The 19,455-nt window shown below is 43.9% G+C and overlaps 1 protein-coding gene across 1 annotated transcript; it reads right to left on the bottom strand.

The window, feature by feature from the left end:
• Positions 1-496: 496 nt before the first annotated feature.
• On the bottom strand, positions 497-13,534 carry CFAP20 (cilia and flagella associated protein 20). Its single transcript, XM_074198907.1, has 6 exons — positions 12,938-13,534; positions 3,782-3,861; positions 3,202-3,313; positions 2,261-2,449; positions 1,816-1,926; positions 497-994 (listed from the first exon to the last, which is right to left on the bottom strand). The coding sequence occupies exons 1-6, from the start codon at positions 13,019-13,021 to the stop codon at positions 989-991; spliced, it is 582 nt and encodes a 193-aa protein (XP_074055008.1). The 5' UTR covers positions 13,022-13,534; the 3' UTR covers positions 497-988.
• Between the last annotated feature and the right edge of the window lie 5,921 nt (positions 13,535-19,455).

Raw genomic sequence — 19,455 nt, forward strand, 5'->3', positions numbered from 1 at the left:
TAGGACCCCAAAGATGTGAAGCAGCACCAGGCAGATGCAGCCCACACCTGCCACGAGCGCCCATGAGGCTCACCTCAGGGATGGGAGTGAGGACACACTTGGATCCATGCTCCAGCTTTCTAAAAGGTGGAAATCGGGGCAGCTAGGTGGCGCAGTGGATAAAGCACCGGCCCTGGAGTCAGGAGGACCTGAGTTCAAATCTGACCTCAGACACTTAATAATGACCTAGCTGTGTGGCCTTGGGCAAGCCACTTAACCCCATTGCCTTGCAAAAAAAAAAATCTGAAAAAAAAAAGTGGAAATGAGGTTAAATCTCTATATCTCCTCTCTTTCCAAAATCCAAACAACTAAATACAGCATTTCCAAATTGGCCACCACAGAGCAAAAGCAAATCCTGAGGCTATGCCCCCTGCGAATGGTCCCAGAAATTAGTTTTTCAATTGTTTTTTTTGTTAAATCACATAGAGATCAAAAAGGTACAGACTAGAAACAGACGTAAAAACAGAATAAAACATTTTATTCACTTCAAGATTGTAAGTATTACATATAACATATATTTAGATAATATATAAAACAAAAAGACAAAAAACCATTAAGGGAAAATATTGGAATGAATTTGCTTTCCAAGTCACACTTAACTCTGTAATTTCAAGGTACATACCCCCTCCACATGTTCTGGGATGAGCAGGGGGTGTAAACCCCCATGCTCCGTTTTCCCCACAGAGGGCAGGTTTTTAGTAAAGTGCTGGATAAACATCCTGTGACCAAGAGCTGCTTATCCCCACTGTACTTACAATGTATTATGGAGTTATTACAGGGTTATTGGTGTCCTAAAACAAGGAACACCAAAATATTAAATAAAAGGACCCTATCACAGTGAATTCATCTAAATATTTCTGTATTTCACATTGTTCTCCAGCTATTTTCCTTTTTAAATTAAGCATTATAGGCCCAGGGTTTATTCCTCATGTTGTATTCCGGTGCTAGGTTATTGCTGGGGGAAGAAATAAAAAAACACATATGTAACACAAGTAACAAATTAACATTTAAAAGATCACACAAGGAAAAGTCTCCCTGTTCCCCCTCCCTCTGGCACAACCTGTCCCAAGCATGGAGGGTGAGCTCGGCTTATTTGTCTAGACAACAGAAACAGCATGAAGGGCCTCAGTTACTTTGTGGAAGGAATATGGAGACCCACATGGTTTTCATTTTGGATTAAGCTGTTAACATAAATTACATGCTGGTGAAAGGGGTAAGTTTGCCAGGCTTTAGAGAAAAAAAGCCTTTCTCCATAGAAAAAGTCTGAAAAAGCAGCTAGAATGTATGCATTTGGTTTCTGAGCATGAGGCAGGATAACCTCATGAAGTGAGGGAGAGGAGCAAGGGGCAAAGAGTTTTCCTAGTTTCCTATCTAACAAGATCAGCCCTTCTTCCCATCATCCCCAACCCCTGACCATCTCTGGCAGGGCCCTTAGTCTGAATGATAAAAGAGCCCCATGATCCCTTTTTGGCCAGACCTATGATTGTACCAGTCCAGGGAATGGATGCCTGTTGAGGACCCTCCCAACTCCCCCAACCCTTAACCAGCTTGGACCCAGGTTTTCCAGGTCCTGAGGCCAATGCCACAACGCAGTTATGCCATTCAGAATCACTAAAAAATAATGATCCTTATTCCCCAGGTCAGTTTTGGAGGGGCCCTATGTGGCAGCAGAAATATCTACAGCGATGGAGCAGCATCTTAAACTACCTTGCGCCCCCCCCCCCCACTCCTCACCACTGCTCCTCTGCTCCCTGGCTGGGGGAAACCCAGGCTCACCTTTGCCTTGTTCTGAACTGGGAGATAGAGTTTGAACTCGGCCGGCAGCTCGTCCTCTGAGTACAGTCTGTCTGAGAAGTAAACTCGCCGGATGCGACAGTTCGCGTGGATCTGCAGATGCAAAGCTTTGTTTCAAAGGCCTGCCCGCCTCTTCTTTCTTCCTCTCCCTGACTCCTAATCCTTGTGGTGATGCTGCATTTCTTCACCCCTGGAAGCAGCTTGGCTCTAAATCAGAGCCTGGTCTCCAATTAATTTCCATATTCTTGGCCTTGTGTCTCTCCCTGAGGACCCACAGATGGTTTGCTTACTCCACCCAACCCCCATCCCAAGCTCTGTGGGTCTCTTTAAAGGCAGAAGCCCCCCATAGTGTTGGACACTATTTCAGGATCCGAGTAGGGCCCTTCTGGGGGATGTTCTGATGTGCATCTGGGCAGGGAGGTTGTACCTGCACCCTGAGGGTTTCTATGTAGTTTGTGCCATAGGCCCTGCGCGTGAAGTCGGACAGATTGAACTGGATCTGGTTCCAGCCGTCATCCAGCCTCATGGGCATGGTGCAGATAAAGGGCTTGACACGGGTGGTGCTCTGATAGTTACTGGCTCGGAACCGTCGACGCACATTCTTGTCATCTAGAACCTGCCATCAGGTGAATGGGGCAAAAGGAAGAGGAGAAGGTGGAAGAGAGAACAAGGGAATGGCTTCTTAAAACAGTGGAACCAAAGCCAGGGAGGTGTGCTCCCACAACTTAAGGCAAGAGGAGAATGAAGAGCCCAGAGACAGTCCCTCCTGGACACAGACGGCCAGAAAGAAACAAGACTCCTGACAGGCTATGGTTGCATGGCCAAGACAACCCCATCTGCAGGTGACTCACAAAAAGGGGAGTGTTTAGGCTGCCTATCCCCAAAACAAGAGGCAGAATCACAGAAAGAACATGGACTCCTCTAGCAAGTGATTCCTAGAGTTTCTCTGACCAAACTACAAATACCTTGAACCGTTATTATTATATTTATGCCACAAATATCACATCAATTTTATAGGTCAAAGGAAAAGAGACACAAAAAGGGAGATAATTAAACTCTTCCAGCAAGGAGCCAAGGGCAGGGCTGGCTTGTGTTTTTCTTCATCTGTAGAGCTTAGCACAGAGCCCGGGACCCACCAAGTGTGCAAGAAACGCTGCTGACAAGGGAGGGAGAGTTCTCCTCAACTAAGCCGGAAGCAGCTCAGAATTTGCTCTTGCATGCTCTCTCTCCATCACCCTCCCGCCCCTGCCAGAGCACATACACACATACACACACGCCTACCAACCCACGTACATACAGATACCACACACACACGCGCGCGCGCGCGCACACACACACACACACACACACACACACACACACACTCACCTGCACTTCAAAAGTGAAGTACTTCTTCAAGTTTTTGATGATCATGACCAGGAAGGGAAGTTTGATGCCCAGCGTCTTCTTTGGGTCTGCAGGACACGTGATATATGTAGTGCTATGGAGAGACAACACAAGAACAAGGCTCGTCCCTATCCTTCCTTACACACTCTGGATGCTCTTCAGACTAGTCTGGCTGCATGAGCTCTCTGTCTCTGCCGACTCTGCAGCAAAGGTAATACTCAAGGGAAGATACCAGAGGCTTGATTTAGGAAAACTCAAAGGAAACGACCTCACCTGAATGTCCCAAGCCAGTGTTAAGAGGATCCTTCAACCTTTTGGAGAAGCCATTTTGCTCCAAAAAATGCAGGGGCCTCATCAGATGGCTCTTTCAATGGGAAAATCATCCAGACCTGCAACCACTGAGCCACCAAGTCTTCCCCCATACCCCCAAAGCACTAAAAACCCTAAGACCTGTGGTCCATAGAGCCTTCTAAACACACACGTCTCTTGCTCTTGGACTCCTGGGCTGAGGTTGCCCAGCATCAACTTGCTCTAGGAGAACAGAAAGCTTCAGGTAACCCACCTGACATTGGTCCCTTCAATCTCTAGCACCAGGGACTGGATGTCATTGTCTGTGATTCTCTTGATGTGGCCATTCCGCACCTAGTGGCAGAGAGTGATGTGACAACATTGGTCAGATAGTAGGAAATCAGCATGAGGCAGACCAAGGTTGAGAGACCATTTAGGGAGAACAGAGCATCCTGAGGAGCAGGGAAGCCTGGGTCAATGGCTCCTGGCTTCAGTGCATCACCACTAGGTGAATAGAGCTACTCCCTCTACTAACATCAGGAAAGGGACTGCAGAGCCACAAAAAAAGATCAAACACATGCAATGACCTCAATCAAAAAGGCTAACCTTAAAAATGGAAAACACTGTCCTACTCTTAGACAGAATGAACTTTCTATATACACCTCACATAACTGAAATAGTTCTAGTCTATAAAACACATCAAAGGATCTAAAAAATAAAAATCAAAAAATTTTTCCTATGAAGATAAATGTTTTCTTGAAAAAAAAATTAGGGTTCTAATCTGCAAAGATGAAAGTCAAAAGGGAAGGACTATATTTATGAAATTTCTTAAGGGTATGAGTAGGGTTAATATGACTAAGTCGTGGGATACTAGGAATAAGGTCACCCTTGAAGTTCAAAACAGATATTTTTGGGGAAAAAGGAAAAGAAATGACAATTAAAAAGCATGCTCTAAACATTCTCAGAGATGTCTCCCGTCTCTGCACTTCAAGTGTGGTTACCAGTTTATTCTGCCGACTTTCATACTTGATTACATCTAGTCTAATAAAGAATTCAAAAGACTACTAATGTGTAGAGATTGAGTTACACTTTTTTGCAGACATTTGCTCAATAGTGACCATTATGGCTAATAATACTAATAGTTTATATTTAGAGTTTTATGGATTACAAATGTTTTACAAATATTATCTAATTTTAAAAATGTTTCTCTAGGAAAAAAAAAGTATGTTCAAGAAGAAAGGTTTAAATAAATTCCTAAGATTGAGAATGAGTTACTAAAGCATGTTAGAGATGTTTAGTTCACACCCTAATCTTTCAAATTTGCATAGAGATTCATCATGTTTTCCTAAAAACTTCCCTTGGTACAGTCCTTTTGACATAGAGACAGTATTTTCTATATTGTCTACAAAGCCAATTTCAAATTGTCAGGGTGAAAGTATCTGATCGATAAAATCTGGAGCTTTTTCCCAGGGCAGCTTAAAATTATAAATAGTTGAATTGACAGGAAACAAACCACTTTTGCCCAATGCTTTCAGAAGTGCTGCACCTATACTTTCAGGATGGAAGCTGCTGCTATTTGTGAAGGAAAGAAGAACTGGGAATACAAAGCCTTGGGGGGAAGGGAGGGTCTCGAGTGAGAGGTGACATTTTTGACAATTATGAAATATGCTAGGGTCAGTTACCCAAACCCCCCCGCATGATGCTACTAATATGACCTTCATGAATCACTAAGGAAAGAGAAACCTTAATTTAAAAATTACAATTATTATAATAACCTAACTGCTTAACATTTTGTTGACATAAATTATTTGATAGTTGATTAGTAAAGTTGGTAGGACTAGGTTGGAATTATACTATTTTCAGGCTTCTAGAGCTAACTACTGAAAAGCAGCCGACTCTTCTCAGTTTTCCTTTTTAAATCAACACATCCATAACAAGTAAACATCTAAGTTGGTTTTAAAGTTTGGCCTTTGGGAGCACTTAAATAAGATATACTTAGCTACCAGAGCCAAAGTCAACAAAAGTAGTAAGGCTTCTCTTCCTGAGAGCTCAGTTCGGTCTCTGGCACCTAGAAGGTGCCTAATAAATATTTATTGATTCACTGACCCACATAAAGCTCCATCAGGCTTAAGGATACTTGGGACACAGGACAAAAGGTGTCCTGTGTCCCAAGTTTTAACAGATGACTCTGTTAGACTCCAGAATCCCAAAGCCCTCAAGGGTTTCCAGACTAAGAGCAACCAAAAGGAAGCTACAATTTGCCAGCTGGATTCCTAGATTTCTGCCCTGGTGTTAACTTCCTAAGGGAAAGGTTACTTTGGCTGATAACCCTGACAAGTGACCCTCTTAGAAGCCAGGAGACTGAGATCTGCAGACAAAGTTTCGGGAATTGGAGCTGCCAAGGAGTTTCTGTTTGAAGACAAGCAGAAAGGGGAGGGCCAGCAACGTGGCTCAGTCCTTGACCCAGACCTGTCCCGACGTCCTCCAAGTGCAGCCTTGAGAGGCTTCATCTCCTAAGGAAGCTGGCACCTCCTTCTCCTGCCTGTGTCATCAAGAATGCTCAGCTAAAACTGAGAATGAAGCTGCCAATTAGATCACAAACTGTCAGTTCCTCTGAGTCAAGGCTGAAATGGAATTCAAATAACTAAGGTTCATTCATTAGTGAAAGCTTTTTTCCCTTACTTTATCAAGTTCCAAAAACTACAGAGGTAAAAGTTACTAATTTAATACGAACCTGAGAGACAGATCCCATGGCAAAGTGGATGGAATGCTGGCCCTGCAGGGTAGGAAAACTGGGTTCAAATTCCCCTCAGATTTGCATGAGGTGGGTGGGCATAATCAAGTCAGGAATCTTGCAGGGGATCAGTTTCTGGCTGTGTCTCATGCGATCTGCCTCAAGTGGTTCTGAGGGAAAGCTTTTGAAGACCTTTAAGTGCTTGGTAATGTGAATCTGTACTAACCAGGAAGAGCAGGCAAGAAAAAGGGAGAGCAAGAAACCTATGGAAGGACAGTTCTCCAAGATGATCAGTTTAACGGTATCAGCCATTCTCAGTTTGACACAGTGGAAAAGATGGTTGATTGGTTTCTGAAGATATGATTTGAAGCCTATTTCTTTTTTCTTTTTTAAATTTATTTTTATTAAAGATGTTATTTGAGTTTTACAATTTTCCCCCCAATCTCACTTCCCTCCCCCCACCCCACCCCCCACAGAATGCAATCTGTCGGTCTTTACTTTGTTTCCATGTTGTACCTTGATCCGAATTGGGTGTGATGAGAGAGAAATCATAACCTTAAAGAAGTGACGAGAAGTCTAAGAGGTAACAAGGATCAGACAATAAGATACCTGTTTTTTTCTAAATTAAAGGGAATAGTTCTTGAACTTATCTGGATACAGATGGCACTCTCCTTTGCAGACAGCCCCAAATTGTTCCCGATTGTTGCACTGATGGAATGAGCGAGTCTTGAAGCCTATTTCTTAATAAGTTTATCTAACTTCAACCTCAAATTCCCTGGCCCCAGTTTCAATACCTATAAGATGAAGAAATGGACAAAGCTATCACTAAGGTCTCCTTTGATTCCAAATTTATGATCAACTTTGCAAAAGATTGCCAAAATTGACCTCCAAAGCATTTAGAAATACTGGTAATCTGCCCTGAGGGCTAATTCAAAAATGAGAAGAGGAACCACATAAGGAAACTTAATTTCCAAAGAACCCCTTTTATATCTACCTCAGGGCACAAATGTGGTACCGATTCTTAGGAAATATTTACATCTTTTCTTAAGCTCTTTATAGATCAAGTCACTGGTTTAATTTTGCACCAAAGATAGATAACTCATCAATTAAAACTCCATTCTGGAAGCAGTTTTTCTGACTCCCTCTATTTAAATTAATCACTTCCTTATTTTTGGGGAGTTGTCACACATCATTTAATTCAAGGGCCTATCTATTCCAAGACCAACAAATACAGTGTGAGAAATTAAATTTACTTCGCTAACTTTATGATGCACTTAGAGATAGCCTATAAATCTTAAAATCAAGTCTTCAAATCACTTAACAGTGATACCTAGCCTTCCTAATGATAATAAGGGATTCCATCAAGTTACAGGGGGAGGAAACAACCTTTAAACTTATATCTTGCAAATAGATAACAAATCATGCTAGAGAACACTGATTTTTAAAAATATATATCACTATCCTAGATAATGATAATGATGAAACAACATACCAAAACCTATGGGATTCATTCAAAGCAACTCTCAGGGGGTATATTATAGCTCTAAATGCTTATATGAATAAATTGGAGAAAGAGGAAATCAATGAACTAAACATGCAACTTAAAAAATTAGAGAAAGAACAAATCAAAAATCCCCAAATACCAAATTAGAAATTCTAAAAATTAAGGAGAAGTTAGTAAAATCGAAAGCAAAAAAACTATTGAATTAATAAATAAAACCAAAAGTTGGTATTATGAAAAAACCAATAAAATTGATAAGCCTCTGGTCAATTTGATTAAAAAAAAAGAAAGAAGAAAAATATATACCACCAAGGAAGGAGGTCAGTAGGAGGGGAAAAACAGGAAAAGGATCTGCTGAATGTTTGTGCTTATAAAAGCACTCTAAAAATAAATATCAATTGAATCTACTCCACATATTCCACCCCCACCTTGCCTATCTTTCTAGTCCCACCCAATTCTCCCAGCAGCTGACCCCCATCGAGATCCAACAAACTAAATGACATATTCAGATTCACGTTCAACCTCAGTCGAAGTCCCAAGAGAAGTTAGCATGAGATCAGAACTTGTTCACATGAAGGAATGTGCTGAGGGAGACCTCTGCAGACAGTTAGGCAGCATTACTTAATAATTACCAAGGACACACATCTCACATGCATTTTCAGTTTGCAATTCTTCAAACAGCAAATCTAAACATCAGATAGCTATCTAAAAGAAAAAGAAGTTAATTTTTTTCTTGCTTCAGAAAATAAAGACCAGTTTTGTGAAGTTTTATAGCCATGTATGGTTAACAAGATTTCTTGTTGGCTTATAGTAAAGTCTTACTGGTTTAGAATAAGTGTACATCATTAAAAGTAAGCTGTTTTGCTTTCAGATAATTAAAATGTGCTGACCATCCTCATTACACCTACTACTGAAAACTTATTTTTAAGGAATTTCTTTACTTTGACCAACTCTGCTACTTATTCCCCCCATGATTTTGTGGAGGTAATTTATCTTTCTGAGTTTCAGTTACCTAATCTATTAAACTGGAAATATTCTCCAATTTCTAGCCCCTGGCTCAGGAGTACATTTGATCAAATGTCAAACATTCAATGAATGAGAACTACTTTCAAACATACCATAAAGATCATTCGGAAAAGCTGGAATAGGGAATTTTGGGGGGTTTAGAATGTTGAAAAGTTCCATTCACCTACTTTTTATACAACAAAACAAGAACCATGAGACACTATTCAATAAGCATAACAACAACAAAACCGACTACTATGGTTTTCTGTCCTACATCAAAACCAATTAAGGGAGAAATTATGGGGGGGGAGAATTAGAAAAAAAATTCAGACACAGTTGGAGCAATGGGCCGGAAAGACCTTCATAGAGTAACTACTCCATCTTGTGGTTAAGTCGTGTAGTAATTTTATCTGGCACTCCTATCCACAATCAAAAGAATCTAGTATCTTAACTAGAAGCTATTTATTATAAGAATTGTTCAAAAAAGGATCAAGAAGAAATTCTGTTGGACTCAAATATTAAAGACATGATCTCTGATCACAAATTCCTACAAATTTAGAAGAAATTATTTTAGACTTTTTTTTAACAAATAAAAATGTTTAGTTCACTGAAGTTTGAACTCAGGTTTAACACTGGGGCTTAGAGAGATTCACTACTCTTAAGGGCTCAGAATATATCATTCTAGTTTGATTAGCTTTGAGTAGCTATATGACTATTAAAATAAGTCCCTCAGTTTCTTCTTCCAGGAAGGTATCAGCCTCAAATATAGTAATGAATGTTAAAAGCAATAAAGTTATTAATATCCTCAAGAACATCAGGTGAGGGTTATTTGTAGATCAAGTGAATGATCCTGGAGAAAGACTTACAATTAAGCATGAATTCTATTCCTGCTCTCAGCACTCTTCACATTTAGGTTATCAGCCAAAGTACCTACACCTCCCTATGATGGGTCCCAATTCACCAGACAAAAAGGAAGAGAGAAATCAATTCCCCATCAATAGCTTAAAACAGCACTAAGACTGCTGGGACACCCTCTATTAATACAGGCAAAGTAGGTTCATCCAGTTTCCTCCTGCTTCTGGATAGAGGTCACTCACAGAGGTCTATCAGGGCTCAATTAGATGAGCACAATTCCATCCACATTCAGAACCTTCTCCATGACACCAGCAGACATCTCTGGTGAGGATATGTCTTGCTGGGAGATGCTGACAGTGAATCAATTACCACCCTTGACGGATTAGATCTCAGTCCATTGAAGTATGGAAGTATTAATGTTAAGATGATTGCAATCATGCTACAATTATCAAAGTCATTATTTGCCAAACAGGTACAAATTAAGGTCCTAACTCCAGCTCTTCCATGAGTTCCCCACCTCTCATTTTTATTCCTGACACATTTTGCCCCTAACCCCTGGGTTTGGGCTGATTTCTAAGTCATTTCAATTTCAAGCTGCTTCCAGAAATCTGGAAAGTGTTTAAAGCCATGTTCTGACCTGAGCACTGATTCAATGATTACCAATACACACTGTCTATAAGCTTAGTATACAAGATTAGTATGTAAGATTAGTCCTCTGGATGCTTAGAGCTTAGAAAAAAAAAATCCCCCAGGATTTATAAATCCTGTGAAGATAAAATGGGTATTGTAAACCCACTGCTCATTCAAACAGTTATGAAGGCCTTTTTAAAAAAATTGTGTGGTTCTAAAAGTTCTTTAATTATATGGATAGTTTAGATTTATTATGCTCATCTGCTGTAATTTATCATTTGTAATCCTGGTGGACAACAAATATCTTGTATGTGTGTGTGTTTATATCGTCAGGGTATCATCTGACCTCTAGTGGCAATGTTAAGGGACACACAATGCACCATGGTAACTAGCTTTTATAATTCACATGTAAACATGTTGACTATTAACATACTAGATGTGAAAAATGAAACTCAAAGAAAAGAGGTTCGAGGAGATCAAGCCCAAAAATAAAAACACTGAAACATGTCTCTAACAAAGATTTCATTCAATCTTTTTTGTTGCTTTGTCCCCAACAAATGCTGAAATTTCCCAAACCAAGAGGGCCTCTTCCCAAACCAAGGAACGCCTCTTAAGCTCTCTGACATTCCTCTAACTCAATCTCCTTCTCATAACTTTTAATGCCACCTTCTCCTCAATGTCACTATGTGAACCCTTCTAGGCCAACTGTTTCTAGGCTGAATAAGGTAAACAGACGGAGGTGCTGTTGGTTATTGGCTCACATCCGTGGCTCTCTAATCCCGCTGTTTGTAGATGTGCAATTTCAAACTCTGCGAAACCATTTCATTGTGAACAGAACAAACTATACGTGGACCACACAGTTAAAAAAAAAGATATGCTTTACTAACTTTCTGACAATCAATGCAAGGAATTCTTAAATAACATTAGTGTAAAAAAAGAAAGGGGTTGGTTGAATTTCACATGCACAGTCCTACAATTTTTAAAGCTTTTTAAATCTCAACTAGTTTTTCAGATTCAAAGATGATACCTCTAACTCACTACAAAGGAGAATGTATACAGTACACAGTGCAATAGATTGCCCTAGTTCATCTATATTTAATTTCCTCATCCACGCAGTCACTATTAATTTATACCTAACAAATAGCTGCTTGATTAGGGGACCAGAGTTCTCTGTGTAAAGCAAAAATGAATCAGAAAAGAACCAAATCTACAGCCCTGCTCTTAGTCATATAGACATCCCAGGCTGATCTCTCTACAGGTACTCTCATCCACAGTAGAGTTTGATGCAAACAATCAGAGTCACAACTACAGCAGAAGTAGAAAACTGGAGACAGATCAGGAGTTTAGAATCCTGTTCCAGCATGTATCAACCAATGGATTCAACCCCATAGGTCCAATTACATACCTTTAAGCATGTCACTTTGGAGTGTGAAAGTCTGATGTAACTGGATGCACCTACAACCTATAAGGCAGGTCTGAGTCCTCTCTGTGAAAATAACATTTGAAAGGAGTCCAACTATATTGAACTAGAATACTCAGTGTCCCTAAATAAATCCCTATTCAACATGAATTTGCTAAAATCTATAGAAAAACAAGATTATTCTGCTTCAGCAAAATCAGAAACAATTAAAAGAAAAGCAAGATATTCAAGAGAGCAAAAGAAGTTTCACATTTCTGATGAGAAAACTTGCTGAGTACAATTACCAGGAACGTGCACATTCACCTCTCGGTGATCCCTGCTAATAGAATTGATACTGTTATAATCGAAGTCATTTTTGACTTCAAAAGGTTTATTTTCTATTTACATTTGAATATGCGTTTGATGTTTTGGGAAGACATATTCAAAAGAAACAATCCATAGGGTGAAAACTCACCCAAAGAAAGTCAGAGCTTAAAGACCGGCTTCTACTCCACCATCCTTCCAATATAATGGAATAAGCAGTTGCCATTAAAACAGGGTCTTCCATTCAGCTCAGAATGTATGGCCTGGGTGACTTTTTCTGTCACCGTTTTCCCTTAAACACAGTAAATGGAATAGTTCAGCCCAGATCTTAAAGCCTATAAAATCAGAGCTGGTAAGAGTTACCTAGTCCCCTCGTGTTAAGGATGAGGGAACTCAGCTAATGGACTGAAGAACTGGAGCCTGACCCCAGGTTTCCTGAGCCTGGCTCCCTCTCCCCAAGTTCACGCTAATTCCACTTTCCTTCGGTCTCCCATCCTCTACCACCCCTGACGGTTCTAGTCTGGGATTATTTGCAGAATCGGTGGAAAGCCACAAGTAGAGAGGAGTCTGACTCCAGCCTGTAATCTTACAGAGGCGGGGGGCTGTGCTGGCTCCGGGCTTGCGGGGGGAAGCCCAAGGAGTGGATAACTAAGAAAAACACTTGACCTTGCCGAAGTGCAAGGACCCTCCCGGGCCCGGGTCCGTTTCCGCGGGCCCGGGTCCGCTCCGGCCACAGAGCACTAAGGACCCCCGCAGGCTTCCCGGAGCCCCTCGGGGGGAGGGGGAGCGGGAAGTCGGGCCCGGGGGGAGCAGGGAAAGGGGGGCAGGCAGCCGGCGCCTCGGCTCACACGGGGTGACGCGGCGGGCCCGGGCCAGCCCCCGGACCGTAAGCCGCAGCAGACGCCGGGGCCCCGCTAAGGAGCCCACCTCCGCCCCCCCCGGCCGAGGACCCCCCCCCAGCGGGGCCCGGGGGCGCCGGCACCTTCTTGTCCCAGATCTGCAGGGGCTTGCTGCCGATGCTGTAGAGGATGGAGAGGAAGCCGCTCTGGAACGTGTTCTTGAACATCGCGCCCTCGGCCCGAGGCGGCCCCGCGCGGGGAGCGGGAGGCCCGGCGGGTCGGGCGGCCGCAGCTGCCAAGGGCCTGGGCTCCGGGCCGCGTCTCCTGCGCCGCGCCGCGCCGCCGCCCCGCAACCGCTCCGCGCCGCTGCGCACCGAGACGCTCCGGGGGCGCGGCCGCGCGCCGAGATCCTTCCGCCGCGCCACTTCCGGCGCCCGGCCCCGCCCCCCGAGAGAAGCCCGGTTGCCGGGGAACTACTTTGTTCCACTCTGCCCCCGCCGGGGTCCCCCGAGAGAGGGCGGGCTTAGTTTGTTGTCGCGCCTGCGCGGTGCCATGGGAACCAGAGCGGTGGCCACGCCCCCAGCGGGGGAGGAGAGGGGAGGAGCCGAGAGATCCTGCGGGACGGGGCGAACTGGGAAGGGTCCGGAGGCTGCGGGGCCCGATCCGGCCGCACCCCGGGGCGGCGGGGCCCACGGACCCGTCAGCTGGCGGCCCGGAGCACCCGAGTTCTAATCCCGTCCCCAAGCAGCGCCCGCGGCGGGCACGAGCCTCGCCCAGCCCCGCTCTCCTGCGGAAAATGACGGCGGCGGCGCCGCGCGGACGGCATGCTGCAGCCCGGCCCCGGCCCCGCCCCGGCCCCGCCCCGGCCCCGCCCCGGCCCCGCCCCGGCCCCGCCCCGGCCCCGCCCCGGCCCGGCCCCGCCCCGGCCCCAGTCCGGCCCCAGTCCGGCCCCGCCCCGGCCCCACCCCGGCCCCAGTCCGGCCCCTGTCCGGCCCCAGTCCGGCCCCGGCCCCGCCCCGGCCCCGGCCCCGGCCCCAGTCCGGCCCCGGCCCCTCCCGGCCCCAGTCCGGCCCCGGCCCCTCCCGGCCCCAGTCCGGCCCCGGCCCCGCCCCGGCCCCAGTCCGGCCCCGGCCCCGCTCCGTCCCCAGTCCGGCCCCGGCCCCGCCCCGGCCCCGGCCCCAGTCCGACCCCGGCCCCGGCCCCTGTCCGGCCCCAGTCCGGCCCCGGCCCCGGCCCCGCTCCGTCCCCAGTCCGGCCCCGCCCCGGCCTTCTGTTTGCCTTTCAGACACATCCCCAACGGATCTCATTATTGCCCCTCCCCCAATGGCACAGGCCCTTGGGGTCCCAACCGAGGGGTCCCGGCTGCCCCTCCCCCCCGGCCGCCCCTCCCAGGCTCCGCCCCGACCTTCCAATGGGTGCTGGTGGGTCGGCTGCAGGAAGTCTCCCCCATCCACCCTCCATTCCGTCCCAAAAAGGATTTTCCTACAATACAGATCCGATCATCCCCGCCTCACCTGCTCAATAAACGAGTCCCACCAAGCTGAAATGCCCCCCTTCTGCATCTCCACCCTACTTCGAGTCCCAATTAAATTTTCTCCAGAAAGCTTTCTCCAACCCCTTTTCTATTATTTTATTTTTCCAATTATTTGCACAATTTTTTTAATTTTTTTAAATTTAAATTCGAAAACTGTTCCTTCCCTCCCCCCTTATTGAGAAAGCAAGCAATTCTATATAGGTCATACTCGTGCAGTCATGCAAAACATTTCCATATCGGTCGCATAGTTAAGAAAACACAAGGTCAGTGAGGTGGTGACGTGAACAGAGCACCTGCCCTAGAATCAGGAGGACCTGAGTTCAAATCCGAACTCAAACGCTTAATTAAATTAAATGCTCACCTAGCTGGGTGACCCTGGGTAAGTCACTAAATCATCAAAAAAAAAAGACAAACCAAGAAAAATAAAGTTAAAAAAAAGTAATCTTTGATTTGCATTCAGACTCCATCAGTTCTTTCTCAGAGGATGAACAGCATGAGTCCTTTAGCATTGTCTTGTATTATATTGCTGAGAATAAGCACCATTTCATGGATATAGTATTGCTATCAGTGTGCACAATGTTCTCCTGATTTTGGCGCCTTCCTCCTTTTAATTTTGTCCTATTTATTTTGTATTTAGCTTACAGTTTTTGCTCGATTGCTGCTTCCTCTATCAGATTATGAGCTCTTTGAGGGCAAGGGACTGCCTTTTGCCTCTTTTTGTGCCCCCGGAGTTTTGCACAGTCCCTAGCAGAGTGCCACTTAAACAATGTTTCTTGACAGACTGACATTACTGTAAGGTGTGACCCCCATTTTATAGATGAGTAAATTGAAACAGAGAAAGTTTAAGTGTTTTACCCAGGGTCATACCACTAGGAAAGTATCTGAAGCCAAATTTGAACTCAAGTCTTTCTGACAACACTCTTATGCACAGCTCCACTTAATATAGTACCCACTTCACAATATTACATCACATAAGCTTTCTCAGGCCCAGTTTCCTCACCTGTAAATGGAATAATCAATCAATAAATTTATTAAGTGGTGCTAGGGACGATACTAAGCACTGAGGAAACAAAAAAGAGGAAAAAGGACCATCAAGAAGCTTATCACCCAATAACATATTTCTCAGGGCTGGGAAGTAAGATTTAAAGCAGTTTGCAAATTTTAAAGTCTATAGAAATGTTACCTCTTATTTTTACAGAGGAAACTGAGACTCAAATTAAACACCAGCCTTTAATTCAGCAACAAGCAAGTATTTAATCACCTTTAATAAATAAGGTATTGGGGCGGCTAGGTGGCACAGTGGATAAAGCGCCGGTGCTGGAGTCAGGAGTACCTGGGTTCAAATCTGGTCTCAGACACTTAATAATGACCTAGCTGTGTGGCCTTGGACAAGCCACTTAACCCCATTTGCCTCGTAAAATGCTAAAAAAATAAAAAATAAATGAGGCATTGTACTTGGTACTGGCGTTTCAAAGAAAAAAATAAAAATAATCCCAGACTTCCAGGGAATTTTTCATTACTACTGAGGAGATCCCCACACGGAAGCAGGTAAGTTAATTCTAACCAATTTGAGAAAGAGGAAAGTACTAACAATGAGAAGATAGGGGGATCAGGGAAAACTCAATGGAGAAGGTGGTGCTTGGCCCTATCTTTGAAGGAGTTGATGGGAGGCAGGAGGATATCTTCCTGGTGTAGCTGGAAGTCAAGAGCCCCAAGCTCTGACTGGTTGTAGAGGACCACCTTAACTCAATGCCCCAAAACTTTGTATAGAAAACAACAGAATAGAGTCCCAGCAATCCATCAACACCAAACACATTTCTCATCCAAATCAGGTCATTTGGGGTGGTCCTGTCCTCACTCTAGGGACTGATACTGGTTCAATGAACTTGGGACATGAATTAGAGGATGCCAAGAGGCAACCCTCCTTCTGTACTGTTTGAATAGCTCATGATCAGGTTTGCTTCCCTACATCATGGCTCTGTCCTTGGCAACATCCCTCAGCCCTGAGACCACATACTCAGTGGTCTGTCCCTCACAGCTCCCCGCTTCTGTCTCTCTTCTAGCCTAGGCATGCCCCCTTCTCTCTCTCTAGAACACTGGGTCCCAGAATTCTTGACACTTTTCTCAGAAGTCTGGAGGTCTGAGAAGTGCCCCCTTACAGGCAGGTTCCTGGCTCCCCACAGCTCAATCTGGGAATTTGAGGAGCTGAAACATCTGTTGCTCAATCATTAGCCCTGTCTGCTGCAGACTCACAGACTCACAGACTCTGCCAGGGCCTCTCCACAGCTGTCATGATGGACTGAGGAGGCGCCAATTGCAACTCAGCCTTCATCCCTAGGAACCAAAATTTGCTCTCATAATTCTGGGCTCAGCTTTCTCTGCATCATTCTAAATGGTCTTGTTTGCCCCCTTCTATAGAACGAGGACAAACCTGATACCCAGTCCATGGCAGTCTGAATCATTATCACATTATTCAATGGTGGGAAACTTGTCAACATTATTATTGCTAGTACTGTCTTTGATAATATCCATTGTTAACATATCCCTCCCACTTTCACATTAGGGGACTTTAATGGCTCTATATTAGTGCTCTTCCTCAAGCTTACTAGTCTCTTAATTCCTGAACCGACTTAAAAACCATGACCTCCAGCCCTCCTTTCAGCCTCAACAACATGGTGGGATGGTCCCATTCTAGATCTTATCGCTACCCATGGGCCTTCCACTGTCCATAATTACAGACTCTGACACAAGTCTCTAACTAGGGAAAGAACTTTCTGGGTAACTCTCCATTACTGCAGTTGGTTTCAGCTCCAAGAAACATTTTTCCCCCCTTATCTCTCCAGTCCTTAACACAATGACAGTAGTGTTCATTGAATCATCCTATCCCAATTTATCTGCCAAATTTCAGCCCTCAGTTACTGTCACCATTCTACTACCCTTAGTCCCCTTCACTTATTTTATTTCTGCCTAATTGATTCATCGCCAAAGAAGCTATTCCAAACTTTCTCTTCCCCCTAGCAACCCATCGTGGACTCTGCAGGAAGACTGAAGACTTTCTGTATCTGTTTCACTTAAATCCAATACAGTCCAACGTCAAGACATCATCCTCTTGATATTAGTGGTCCTCTTCAGGAATGAAGGGTGAATAACAGCAACACTCCCTCTTGCCTCTATCAAAACTGAGCACCTTACCTTTTTTTTTTTACTGAAAAAACGATTATTGTTTGCTATTGTTCAGTCACTTCAGTCATGTCCAGCTTTTTGTGACCCCATTTGAATTTTTCTTGGCAAAAATACGAAAGTGGTTTGAAACTGAGGTAAACAGGGTTAAGTGATTTGCCCAGGGCCACACAGCTAGTGTGAGGTTATATTTGAACTCCAGATCAGGTGTTCTAAAGAACTATGGTACCACTAGCACCTACATCCTAAATTGAACGTGTCCAAAACTAAGCTGATGATTTTTCTCCCCTAAACCCTCCTTTCTTCTATTTCTATTAAAGTCACCTTCTTGCAGTAATCTGGGCAACCTCTTGTCTGAATTATTGCAAGTCGTCTAATTGATTTCCCTGTTTCAAGTCTCTCTCTCACTTCAGCCCACCCTGTCCCTTCTGCTAAAGTCATTTTCCTTAAATGCAGATCTCTCAATCCACTCCAAGGGCTTCCTAGCATTTCTAGGTTAAAATGCAAGCTCTGTTTAGCTTTTAAAGCCCTAGATAACCTGGCCCAAACCTAATTTTCCAGTTTCAATAGACATTCTGGTCCTTTCCATATTCTGGGATTTAATCAAACTGGACTTCTCTTTATTTCTCACATATAAGACTCTCCATCTTTTATTTCTATGCTCCTCACCATTATCTCAGAGGGTTCTGCTACTTTCCCTCCTTCTCTCTCTCTCCCTCCCTTCCTCCCTTCCTCCCTCTCGTCCTTCCTTTCTTCCTTTCTTCCTTCCTTCCTTCCTTCCTTCCTTCCTTGGTCCTCCTTCTAATTACAGGGCTAGTGCTCTATCCATTACACCACCCAGCTTCCCTTTCTTACCACCAGCTGCCCTTGTCTTAAAAAATAACTCAAGCCTTTCTGTGCCTCCAACTCCAGATCTCTCCCAAAATCACCTTGTCCTGAAATCCTTTGTATGCATTTCTACTTCTTCACTTTAGATTTGTGCCATACATGTTTTACATAAACTTGTTGAATCCCCTATCAGAATTTAAGATCCTTGGGAACAGGGATTGGTTCATTAATAAAAGTTTGGTTGATTGTAACAAAGTTTTTTTTTTTTAAAGCAATTCAACAAAATGAACCCATTATTTGGTACTTTCTTCTCTGGATGGGGAAGGGGATGAATACTCTGTGATTTCCTCAGTAAAAGGAACTTCAGTTAGCTTCCTATACTAGGAACTTAGGCTGTCATGTTCTTTTCACTTTGTAGTGTGAGAGTTGCTTGGGGTCCTGAGAACTGAAGAGAGTGACTTTTGATCACCAATCAATATATATCAGAGGTAGGAAGCCAGATCTTTGTCTCTTCTTCCTTTGATATGCAAGTCTGAGTTACTGCCTCTCCTCAAGAATTGATTATTAGTGACTCCCTATTGCCTTCACTTGGGCAGGAGGCCTAAAGTCAGGAAGATTCACTTCTTGTGTTCAGATCTGGCCTGAGACACTTACTAGTTGTGTGACCTCGTTTGCCTCAGTTTTCTCAACTGTAAAATGAGCAGGAGAAAGAAACCATTCCAGTATTGCTGCAAGAAAATCTCAAATGAGGTCACAGAAAGTTGTACACAATTGAAATGAATAAATAATAAAATTGCCCTCAGCACCTAATTGTAGCCAGCCAGATTTATTTCAAATCTATTGCCTTCATGCACTCCCATTCCAAACAAAATGGTCTATTTAAAAAATGAAGGTGATATCAAAGCAAAAAAAGTCAAAACAAAAAAAAAAGAAAGCTATGAAAAACATTGATTTCACCTTTCAGTACATGTAATGTTTTACAACACACCCCTGATTCCCCACCTCTGCAATGAAGGGAGCAGGACAATTTTCTCTTCTTTAAGGTTAAGCATGGTCTTTCAAAATATGCAGCAGTCAGAGGTTTGGGGTAACTGTTCTTTCCATTTATATTCCAACACA

Source organism: Macrotis lagotis, chromosome 1, assembly GCF_037893015.1.
Source record: "Macrotis lagotis isolate mMagLag1 chromosome 1, bilby.v1.9.chrom.fasta, whole genome shotgun sequence".
NCBI classification, from domain to species: domain Eukaryota; kingdom Metazoa; phylum Chordata; class Mammalia; order Peramelemorphia; family Peramelidae; genus Macrotis; species Macrotis lagotis.